The sequence below is a fragment of the Anabrus simplex genome, chromosome 1 (assembly GCF_040414725.1).
Source record: "Anabrus simplex isolate iqAnaSimp1 chromosome 1, ASM4041472v1, whole genome shotgun sequence".
NCBI lineage: Eukaryota > Metazoa > Arthropoda > Insecta > Orthoptera > Tettigoniidae > Anabrus > Anabrus simplex.
Window position 1 is genome coordinate 1,659,966,110 of NC_090265.1, and position 13,085 is coordinate 1,659,979,194.

The 13,085-nt window shown below is 37.8% G+C and overlaps 1 protein-coding gene across 2 annotated transcripts in view; it reads right to left on the bottom strand.

Annotated features, from left to right (window-relative positions):
- Positions 1–288: 288 nt before the first annotated feature.
- Snx27 (sorting nexin 27) overlaps positions 289–13,085 on the bottom strand; it is a 514,072-nt gene continuing 501,275 nt past the window's right edge. For both annotated transcript variants that reach the window (XM_067138378.2, XM_067138379.2), the window contains exon 10: positions 289–1,918. In XM_067138378.2, the coding sequence (XP_066994479.1) occupies positions 1,850–1,918 (69 nt within the window). In that variant the 3' untranslated portion in view covers positions 289–1,849. The remainder of the gene's footprint in view (positions 1,919–13,085) is intronic.

The following is a 13,085-nucleotide window of genomic DNA, read 5'->3' on the forward strand; positions in this document are numbered from 1 at the left end:
GAACAACAACAAGGTTTAACCTGGAAAAAGAACTAATAGAAATTTGACTGTGTTCACTCATTACTCAGCACCAAGTACAATAACTGGTAAGTCAATAAATACACATGAATCCATCATTCTTGCATACTGTTGGATAAAGATTTATTAACTTAAAAAAAAGGAACGCTGTGATACCTAGATAAATGCTGCCTACTACTCTAACAGTCTATTCGTCAGGTGTTGCTGCTCATCACACAGCTTAGTGATAATGGGATAACAAACTCAAGGCTTATAACTGTAGAAACAAAATTCAATAGAAAGAATATCTCTTTAATGGTTTCTATACAACGCTCAACTCATCATTTGATACTAGTTTTAGAAGTATAAACTTATTATGCTAACAAATCATTAAAATAAAAAATCTTTTCTCTACTGTGCTCATCCAAAGTCCCATACACACTTCCCACACTCCACTAAATTATACTGAAAATATTGGATGGCTTTTTTCGTACGTCATCATACTCCACGTTGCAATTGCTCAGCATTCCAATGAAGAACTGACCACTCTATTGGCTAATCTTAACAATAGCCATAATATGAATACAGAATACAATTTGGGCCAAAGTCTATTCCAAAAATAATGTTTTACAACATAAGATAGTAAGTGTATATACAGAAGACACTAGTAAATCTCAAGATGTATGCATAATATTTTTTGTTACTAAACAATGTCATCATTTCTAATGTACATACAGTACAGTATTTATAAATGCCATGGAAAAGTAATATTTCTGGTACTTTCAAAACTGTCTATGTACTATGCTAAGTATAAACTAGCACTTTTATATGAAAGAATCAAGAAACCATAGTTTGATAACTGAGATGGAACTTTAACACTCATACCGAATACTGTACAGTTTCTCCCTCACACACACAACTGACTTAACAGAATGTATGATAGGGTTATGTAGATAGAATGCCATCGTCAGAAGAAACTAATTCCACATGAAGTAACTCAAAAAAAGCTTTTTTTCTTTCTGCTGAGACTGAAGATGAAATTAATCATTAGTTAGTAAGTTCATAACAGTGGCTTATAGGTATTAAGAGCAGCATACTACACACTAGTAACTTCACTGGGAGTACCTACTAGTGGATCCTTATCCAACTGCATTTTAATATCATCCACATCTCTCAAAATAGTTTTGTATATGATATGTAGAAGAGATCTGTTTGGCAAGATTGTGTGTCGTTGATAACTTCCATTAATAAACTTTCTACTATTCTGATTAGTACAAAAATCTTAAATTAATTGCCATGAAAGTCAAACATGTAATTTAATTAATATATATTATACATCAATGTGCAAACTGTAAATAGGTTAGCTCTAGTACAATGATAGTAGAAAATTGGGACTAGGCCTATCAAATGAAATTACAAGCTGTACATAAGTCCATCATTTAAATTAAATGGGGTGCATCATGGATTTATCCAGAATGTTTTTTTAAATTTTTTTTGAAGTACCAGCTGCAATTGTGATGATATTTAAGACACAGTGGGACAAAGGTATAATACAGCTCTGGTGGCCTACTACGACGGTGCAGTCTTTTGGGAGGTGGTTATTTACCAAGGATAACAAGTGACTTAATGACACCACCTGCTTTAGTTTCACAATACGAAGTGCAGAGTCTCATGGTGGTAAGATGCGGAATGTGACGGGAGGGTGAAAAATGACATGATGCTATGGTCCATCACAACTCGGTGCTGGAGGCAATTCTGGGGTGAGGGCAGTCAAGGATGGATGAGCAGCACATCAAGTGACACGTACTCGGCACTGCGAACACGATGGTTGCAGCTATCGGCTGGCCGTATGTCACTCGCCCGTATCAGCCCATTTACTCTCCTCAAGTATCCTCTCAAAGCAGTCGAGCAGAAAGATATACTGAAATTAAAAAAAAAAATCTTCCTCAGATTAACAAAGAAATAAATTTAAACATTAATGTCTAATCACTATTATAATTTTTTGCATAACAAAACGAATACAAATGTTAATAAAGAGAAAGAAAACAGATATTCCACAGCCAGTTCTATTTCCTGTCAGTTTTTGACCTTTGATGTTCATGACATATTACATCCTTAATCAAAAAAATATCATCTTTCTTTATAGGAGTTACTACAGTAATGCTGACCAATAAAATCCATCTTAAACCCACTGGATGTAGCCAGTAGAGTCAATTAGAGGGGGCAAGGGAGGCAATCGCCCCCCCACTTTGTGGAGGTAAAAATATTCCATTTTAACAACCTTAATTTTTAAAGTTTTGGCAGACTGAAGAACCTAACAGTTATTTAAAAAATCGCTTGAAACTATGAATTATTAAAAAAGCAATTTTTACAGTCCTTATTGCTTTTTCAGCTAATTCCTTCTTTTAATTTCTATAATTAATAAGAAAAATACTTAGCAGAAATACACATAAAAATGTCGTTCGTTGCTGCAAACCGATTCGTACAGCATCACAGCAAGTAGTTGGCGAGTAGTCGAGACTCGCGCAGCAGCGTGTAGCATGTGCTGTGAAGAAGGGTAGTAGGGGTATATTTTTGCTAAGGTCATGGACACCGGGGTATGATTCACCCGCTTACCGCACGCATTCATCAGACTGCCGTCTGACCCAGTGCATGTCTCTGTGCAGTTCTATCTAGTGTCTGTTTCTTTGTTAGTGTGCAGTCAGATACTAAATGACATTTTAATTGTGTAATCACTCCAAACTTTTATTTAATTGTAATACATGTCTAATTATTGTACCTTTGGTAAAAGTTTTATTGTATAGTATCATTATTACTGCACTAAAGTTGGTAGACTCAAACTTACGTCTCTATCGAAATTCCCTCAGAGAGCTCCAAAAACTTTAACATTTTGTAGATATCTTTCAATTTTGATACCCTCGCCCTTCTCCCATTATAGCCATAGACCCGGGTACTTTTTGTCGTATACACATTTTTTGCCCCTCCCCACATTTAACTCCAATCGCTGCTACTGGATGTAGCTGAAAACCATACTAAATAGTTTCTTAAATAATAAGTCTGAATTCCTGAATTTCTTGTACAATGAAGGTGTCTCATATTTTAAACTATTTCAAGTCTGGCTCCATGGCTAAATGGTTAGTGTGCTGGTCTTTGGTCTAAGGAGTCCTGGGTTTGACTGCGTCAGGGATTGTAATGTTCATTGGTTAATTCCAATAGTTTGAGGGTTGGTAGTATTCATTCATTCATTCATTCATTCATTCATTCATTTATTCATTTATTTGGCTTGTTTTGACGGACATAGTTTTAAGGTTCTGAAGTCTCCTCTTACACCAAACCAACATTAACAAATACAATTAACAGTAAGTTAGATATAATTAAAAAACTATCCTATAAAATAATTACGACTGTATTAGGACGACTACTGCTACTACTACTACTACTACTACTACTACTACTGTACCTTTGGTAAAAGTTTTATTGTATAGTATCATTATTACCGCACTAAAGTTGGTAGACTCAAACTTATGTCTTAGCCAGACTTATGCCTAACATCGGGGGACCAAGAACAGTTAAGAGACAGATTATGTGCTCTGCAGTATATTCCATTTTACTCTATGCTGCACCTATCTGGCACAATGCACTCAGGAGGAAGATTCACCGAAAAGCTATGGAAAGAGTACAGAGGAAGATGATGCTCAGAGTTACCTGTGCATATCGAACTGTTTTGACAGCAGCTTTACAAGTTGTAGCTGCCAGTATTCCCATTGACCTCCTTGTTGTAGAGAGAAAACTTTGGCATGAAAGGGGTGCGATTATATCTGCTGAAGAAAAGAAAGCCTTCAGGAACCAACTCTTACTAGATTGGCAAGACCGATGGGATGGCACAACCGATGTTGGCCAATGGACAAAAAAGCTAATACGCGACATAGGAGACTGGCTTAAATGTAGACATCGGCAGGTAGATTACTATCTGTCGCAGATCCTGACAGGGCGTGGAAGATTCAGCGTATATGCCATGAAGATGGGAAAGACGCAGGGAGATGGTTGTCGGTACTGTTCTGAAAGGGATACAGTAGAACACACTTTTTTCTACTGTGTTCGATGGGAAGAAGAACGAAGGAAAGCCTGCCAACAACTTGGCCGACGGCTCACGCCAGGGAATCTGGTTCAGATTACGTTGGAGAGCCCGCTTGCCTGGAACACAGTAAAGGCAATGGCGACAAGCATTATGGGGATGAAGGAGAAAGAAGAGAAAGGAAGAACTTAATAATATACATCACTCCATTCTGATGTCATGCCGTCAAGCAGTTCCAGAATGGGCTGAGTGAAGAGGGCAGGGGTTTTTAGTTAGTGGAAATCCAACTCCCACACAGAGTGATGTCTTTAAAACAACAACAACAAAAAACTACTACTACTACTACTACTACTACTACTACTACTACTACGGAAATATCGCTGAGGTAGATAAATTTAAATATCTAGGTGAAATTACTGAACCAGCAGAGTTAAATCAGCCAGCTAATGAAGAAAGAATGGCAAAACTTCAAAGAGCATACAAAACTAGTTGGGACAGATACAATAAAAGAACTATATCAAAAACTGCAAAATTACGACAATATAACACAGTAGTTAAAACAGAAGCACTTTATGCATCTGAAACTATTATAATTGGTGGAAAATCTCAAATATTGAAAAACAAGAAAGAATATTCCTTAGGACCAAAATGCAAAAATGGAATTTGGGTGAAAAAGAAATCGCATGAAACCTATCAAGATACAGAAAAAAATCACAGATTCAATCAGGAAACAGTAATTACAATTTTTTGGTCACTTTTATACAATGGATAATAACTCACAAAGAAAATTTTAAACTTAGCATTATTAATGAAAAATCACAATAACTGGATAAAATAAACCAGTGAAGACCTAAATGCAATTGGCATTAATGAAGAAACCATTCAAGAAGGAATAAAATTCAGAACCTTAATTCACAAAACACAAATTTTCTGTTAAGTCCACCCGACTAAATACAGGATGGACTAAACAACGTAAAAACAAACACAGCAAGAGGATGAGAAGATAATGGGAAGAGAAGAAGAAAAATAAATGCTAATAAGTTCAAATAATTTTAACAGTAGTAACAGATTCAACTAAACAGATCTTAAATATTTCTTATACTGGTTTTTGAACGAGGAGTCCAAAATCAGGCTCCATAACTTGTCCGGTATGGAGTTCCAGACTCATGCTGCGCCTACTGTGAAGGAGTGGTTGCACTGTTTGGTGGTGCATGCAGATATGATCAGGATGTTCCTGTAGTAAGAGCGAGTGTTTAGTTGACGAGTCTCCAAGAGCTTGGTAAACATTTTCAGCAATGCTTCACTGAGCATTAAAACTAACCTAACCTGATGAATGTAGGATAAAGAGATTCAAATTCATAAATAAAACGGCCACATAAAATTGATACAATCCACGTATGATAGATAAAATGCTTAGAAATATCAGGAAGAAAACAGCAGAAGAATCAATACAAGAAAGTGAACACCAAAACAAGACGTGCAATATCGCATCATACTATTCATTAGAAAAACATTATACCAAATAGCCAGAGCCCTCAAGAAGCAAAATATACTCATCAGCTTATCAGCCATAAACAACCTGGATCAGATTCTGCCACAATCACTGAACCAGACTGGCATATACAAAATTGCCTTCAAAAACTGTGAATGTTTTTACAATGGACAAACTGGAAGGGGATTTGACATCAGATTTCAAGAACACGTGGTGGCACTTCCGTTACATAAGCATGAAAAATCGACAGCTGCTGCACATCAAAACGACACAGAACAATAAATATCAAATATATAAATATCTATACGAGTTTGGGTCACTGGAGTCGCATTTCCCTTTATATAACACAAACAAGAAATTTCACAAGCCAACGTCAGACTGCAAATGTAAGCAGTATGGGAAACCATGTGATAGATATCACTTCCTAGCATGTGCAAAGAGGAGTACACTGCCTTAAAAAAAAAGCACCCAGAAGAAATGGTCAGATGTCAATGTAACTCTGTACACAAACACACCATCGGTGGGTACGTAAATGATTAGAATTGTAATTCTCTGTGACATATAGAACGGTCACCAGAGTGCATTAGTACTGTTCATGTTAAGTGTTGTTAGCAGGCCTGGTAAGGTATATCAAAATCAAATCAAAATCTCTTTATTTGCAAATGAGGTGTCTACCTCGGTGGCAAATGGTACACTAAAATACATTATTGTCAAGCACTAAATGGAAGAAAGAAAGTAGAACTGGCTGAGTCAGCAAAGAGGATGCAGCTGGATGTGCTGGGAGTAAGTGATATTCGGGTAAGGGGAGATAACGAGGAAGAGATAGGAGATTATAAAGTGTACTTGACGGGTGTTAGAAAGGGAAGGGCAGAGTCTGGGGTAGGGCTCTTTATCAGGAATAACATTGCACGGAACATAGTTTCTGTTAGGCACGTAAATGAGCGAATGATGTGGGTAGATTTGTCAGTTGGAGGAATTAGGACTAGAATTGTGTCCGTGTATTCACCATGTGAGGGTGCAGATGAGGATGAAGTGGACAAGTTTTATGAAGCATTGAGTGACATCGTAGTCAGGGTAAACAGCAAGGATAGAATAGTGCTAATGGGCGATTTCAATGCGAGAGTTGGGAATAGAACTGAAGGATACGAAAGGGTGATTGGTAAATGTGGGGAAGATATGGAAGCTAATGGGAATGGGAAGCGTTTGCTGGACTTCTGTGCTAGTATGGGTTTAGCAGTTACGAATACATTCTTCAAGCATAAGGCTATTCACCGCTACACATGGGAGGCTAGGGGTACCAGATCCATAATAGACTATATCTTAACAGACTTCGAATTCAGGAAATCTGTTAGGAATGTACGAGTTTTCCGGGGATTTTTCGATGATACAGACCACTATCTGATCTGTAGTGAACTAAGTATCTCTAGGCCTAAGGTAGAGAAAGTGAAATCTGTCTGCAAACGAATAAGGGTAGAAAATCTCCAGGACGAGGAAATTAGACGGAAGTACGTGGATATGATTAGTGAGAAGTTTCGAACAGTAGACAGTAAGCAGGTTCAGGATATAGAAAGTGAATGGGTGGCATACAGGGATGCTGTAGTAGAAACAGCCAGGGAATGCCTTGGAACAACTGTGTGTAAAGATGGGAAAAGGCGAACATCTTGGTGGAATGATGAAGTGAGAGCAGCTTGTAAACGTAAAAAGAAGGCTTATAAGAAATGGCTCCAAACAAGGGCCGAGGCAGATAGGGAGTTGTATGTAGATGAAAGAAACAGAGCAAAACAAATAATTGTTGAATCCAAAAAGAAGTCATGGGAAGATTTTGGTAACAACCTGGAAAGGCTAGGTCAAGCAGCAGGGAAACCTTTCTGGACAGTAATAAAGAATCTTAGGAAGGGAGGGAAAAAGGAAATGAACAGTGTTTTGAGTAATTCAGGTGAACTCATAATAGATCCCAGGGAATCACTGGAGAGGTGGAAGGAATATTTTGAACATCTTCTCAATGTAAAAGGAAATCATCCTGGTAGTGTTGTGAACAGCGAAGCTCAAGGGGAGGAGGAAAATGATGTTGGTGAAATTATGCTTGAGGAAGTGGAAAGGATGGTAAATAAACTTCATTGTCATAAGGCAGCAGGAATAGATGAAATTAGACCTGAAATGGTGAAGTATAGTGGGAAGGCAGGGATGAAATGGCTTCATAGAGTAGTAAAATTAGCGTGGAGTGTTGGTAAGGTACCTTCAGATTGGGCAAAAGCAGTAATTGCACCGATTTATAAGCAAGGGAATAGGAAGGATTGCAACAACTATCGAGGTATCTCACTGATTAGTATACCAGGCAAAGTATTCACTGGCATCTTGGAAGGGAGGGTGCGATCAGTCGTTGAAAGGAAGTTGGATGAAAACCAGTGTGGTTTCAGACCACAGAGAGGCTGTCAGGATCAGATTTTCAGTATGCGCCAGGTAATTGAAAAATGCTACGAGAAGAATAGGCAGTTGTGCTTATGTTTCGTAGATCTAGAGAAAGCATATGACAGGGTACCGAGGGAAAAGATGTTCGCCATACTGGGGGACTATGGAATTAAAGGCAGATTATTAAAAGCAATCAAAGGCATTTATGTTGACAATTGGGCTTCAGTGAGAATTGATGGCAGAATGAGTTCTTGGTTCAGGGTACTTACAGGGGTTAGACAAGGCTGTAATCTTTCACCTTTGCTGTTTGTAGTTTACATGGATCATCTGCTGAAAGGTATAAAATGGCAGGGAGGGATTCAATTAGGTGGAAATGTAGTAAGCAGTCTGGCCTATGCTGACGACTTGGTCTTAATGGCAGATTGTGCCGAAAGCCTACAGTCTAATATCGTGGAACTTGAAAATAGGTGCAATGAGTTTGGTATGAAAATTAGCCTCTCGAAGACTAAATTGATGTCAGTAGGTAAGAAATTCAACAGAATTGAATGTCAGATTGGTGATACAAAGCTAGAACAGGTCGATAATTTCAAGTATTTAGGTTGTGTGTTCTCCCAGGATGGTAATATAGCAAGTGAGATTGAATCAAGGTGCCGTAAAGCTAATGCAGTGAGCTCGCAGTTGCGATCGACTGTATTCTGTAAGAAGGAAGTCAGCTCCCAGACGAAACTATCTTTACATCGGTCTGTTTTCAGACCAACTTTGCTTTACGGGAGCGAAAGCTGGGTGGACTCAGGATATCTTATTCATAAGTTAGAAGTAACAGACATGAAAGTAGCAAGAATGATTGCTGGTACAAACAGGTGGGAACAATGGCAGGAGGGTACTCGGAATGAGGAGATAAAGGCTAATTTAGGATTGAACTCGATGGATGAAGCTGTACGCATAAACCGGCTTCGGTGGTGGGGTCATGTGAGGCGAATGGAGGAGGATAGGTTACCTAGGAGAATAATGGACTCTGCTATGGAGGGTAAGAGAAGTAGAGGTAGACCAAGGCGACGATGGTTAGACTCGGTTTCTAATGATTTAAAGATAAGAGGTATAGAACTAAATGAGGCCACAACACTAGTTGCAAATCGAGGATTGTGGCGACGTTTAGTAAATTCACAGAGGCTTGCAGACTGAACGCTGAAAGGCATAACAGTCTATAATGATAATGTATGTAATGTATGTATGTATGTATGTACTAAATATTAAATTAACAAGAGAAGAAAATTTTTCCTATAATACAATATTATACAATTTACGCTAACAATGTTTTCTATTAAACACACAGCTCATCCTTAATAAATTTATATTGTTTACAAAATTCTAATTATAATATCTCCTGTACTACTTACAAATATAGTCAACTGATATACAGTATGTGGAATTGCTTCAAATGATACTATAAAACTGGTATAACATTAATATTTACATTGCATTTATTTATTTACTATTTTTTTTTTACCCGTTCTGGATCCTAAGTAGCATAACGACCTGCTGCGTCTTAACCAGAGCCCCTTTTGCCACCACTTTTCAGAGTTCCTGAAGGGCCTTCACAGCTACCGTAGCGGTCCCAGGGCCCTCGAAGTCCCCACTGTACTTCACCCCTACAGGCAGTCCCCTACTTGGGCTGTCCAAACACCTTAGACCAGGGGATGGAATTAATTTAATCACACACATTTATTATTTACAATATCCTGCACTGGTCGAATGCCCTCTAACATTTAATTTATTATCTCTGTTGTTGTTTATTCTCTTCTTGAATATCTGTACAGATTTTGGAAAGGATCAAACACTACCCCTGGTAAACTGTTCCACTCCTTCACGCCCTTCCCAATGAAAGAAAATTTACCCCAATCGCTTCTGCTAAAATTCCTTCTAATTTTGTACTTGTGGTCAGTTCTACCAATATAATTATTTTCCAACCGAAGCCTCTCACGGATATCTCCCCATGCTTCTTCTCCTGTATAGGCTCTATATAATCCTATAAGTCTACTTTTCTCCCTTCTCTTACTTAAAGTTTCCCACCCAAGTTCCTTTAACATTTCTGATACACTACTCTTTCTCCTGAAATCCCTTGTTACAAACCTTGCTGCTTTTCTCTGCACACCATCTAGTTCATAGGTATTCTTGGTGAGGATCCCAAACACTGTTTGCATATTCCAATAATGGACGAACCATACTCAAGTAACTTTTTTCTTTTAATTCTTTGTCGCATCCTTTAAGTAGCCTCATTATGACATGTAATGATCTGTATGCTTTCCCAACAATGTCATCAATATGACCCTTCCAGTGCAAATTACTTTCAAATCTCACACCTAAGTATTTGCACTTGCCATCTTTTGGGATAACTACCTCATCCAAAGTATATTCAAATTCAGTTTTAAGGCTCCTGTTTGTAAAAGTTGTAACAGTTGATTTGCCTCCATTAACCTTCATATTATTTTCTTCAACCCATTGTTGGATACTTTCAAGGTCCCTTTGTAATTCTGAACAATCCTCAATGTTGTTTATTTCTCTATAAACAATTATGTCATCTGCATACAATCTTATTTTTGATGATATATTGTTCCCTAAATCATTTGCGTATATTAAGAAAAGTAACGGACCGATTATACTACCCTGTGCAATTCCCTTCCAAACTTTCTCTTCCTGCGATACATTATTTCCTACTTTGACTTTCTGAACCCTTGAATTTAGAAATGTTTTTATCCAACGTGTAACCCTTACGTCCAATCCTATTCCCTCCAATTTCTTTAATAATATTCCATGTTCCACTCTATCAAAGGCTTTGGAAAGATCTATGGCTATGCAATCTAACTGACCTCCTGAATCCAACTGATCTGATATGTCCTGCTGAAATCCCACCGGTTGTGCCTCACAAGAAAATTTCTTTCTAAATCCATACTGGCTCCTCATGAACCAATTTTTATCATCACATATCCCTCTGATGTACTTCGATATTAAACTCTCCAGAATTTTACAAACTATACTGGTCAGGCTGATTGGTCTGTAGTTCTCTGGTTTCCTTTTATCACCCTTTCCTTTATAAATTGGTATTATTATAGATTCCTTCCATTCCTTTGGTATTACACTATTATTTATGACATAGTCAAAGAGAAATTTTAAATAAGGCACTATGTACCACCCCATTGTCTTTAATACCTCCCCAGTAATTTGATCACTTCCTGCAGCTTTTCCTTGCTGAAGCAGTTGGATTTCTCTGAAAATATCTTCGTTTGTGAATGAGAAGCTTCTTGTTTCCCTCTGTCTCTCTCCCTATCTTCTCTTTCGGTTTCCAACTCTTGACAATCATCTACTGAATCTCTAAATTCCCTACTAAATAGGTTTGCTTTCTCAGTATCTGTTAAATAGTGTTCACCCCCTTCTCCCACCATTGTAGGAATTTGGACTCCTTTTCCTTTTTGATTCCTGATATATGAATACAGCTTTTTCCATTTCCCTTTGTGGTCATTACCCTCTTGAAGTATGCCATTCATATAATTCTCTTTTGCTTCCTTTTTCACTCTATTCAGTTCCCTCATTAGCTGTTTTCTAGTTTCTCTACTCTCCCTACCCTCTTTGATTTTCCTGTTTACTATTCTACATTTTCTTTTTAATTTTCTTATTTCCCTTGTATAATAAACAGGGTCTGAGGTCATTTTACCCTTCTTAACAGGTACAAATCTCTTCTCTCCTTCCCAAATAATTCCTTTAAATTTAGCCCAAAGTGTATCCACGTTACTCCCTTCACTTATCCAACAACTGAATTGTGATTTAAGGTAAGTCCCAAATTCATCAACATTAGTATTTCTGTACAATTTCTTGTCTTGTGTAACCCTCTTATTAAGCCTTTTTGGTACGAGTCCTACATCCATTATTACAGCCTTATGGTCTCCTATTCCTTCAATTACCTCAGTTTTATCAACAATTTCCCGTGGTTTAACCAAGAATACATCTAGTAAGTTATTGAGACGAGTCGGTTCTTGTACTACTTGTGTAAATCCTCCCTCCCAAATTAACTTATTTGCCAGTTTCTGTTCATGGGCTTCACTTGCAGCTCCTTTCCATTCAACTTCAGGCAAATTTAGATCTCCCCCAATTATTACCATATCATTATTATTGTTTTTATGAGTATAATCTATTATTTTTTCAAAGATTTCCATGTCTCTTTCCTCTCTTCCAGGCCTGTATGTTCCTATAATTCCCACCTCCTTCATATTATCACAAACTAATTTTATCCCTAATATTGCATCCCTTTCATCGGTAAACCATTCATGTGAACAGTAAGTTTCCTTCACCAGAATAAACACCCCCCCTCCCTTTTTATCTCCTCGGTCTCTACGATAGACTGTGTACCCTTCTGGAAATACTTCTCTATTACCCACCCCTTCTTTCAACCACGATTCCACTCCTATCACCACATCAGTCTCATAAGATTCCATCAATGTACCGAATTTTAATTGTTTATTTACTACACTTTGACAGTTTACCAAGAGCAATCTCAGACCCCCTTCCTCCCTAAAACTTGACTGTTGCAATTGGGTAACTTGAAATTCCTTACTATCCTGAGTTTCTTTTTCTAGTTGACTGAGCCAGCTTGAAGTACAGCTGGCTCTTTCTACTAGTTTTCCTGGTCAGTATTATAACTCAAGGGAGTTGCCTGTTTTACAGTACATATCTTAAGATTAATAAAATCTAGAACAATATTTGCTATCTTTCGTTTACCTGAATTGTTTAGATGAAGGCCATGTTTTGTATAACAGTATCTCTCAAAACTGCTGCATTCGATAACCTGAGTATTCCGAAAATGTTTACAAATTTTAACAATATCTGTATTGACCTTGTCCACTTCAATGTTCACACACGAGTCTCTACTCAAATCATGCCTGTGGGGCACGTTCACTACAAAAACGTTAGTGTGGGTCAGCTTCCCTAGTGTATGTTTAAGTTGTGATCTTACATTCTTGGCGTCGTCGCGAGCTACGTCGTTCGTCCCACCGATGATAAGCACTGCATCGCCGCTCCCGAAGTTCCTAGTTGCTGCTTCTACGTTTTCCACAACACTGC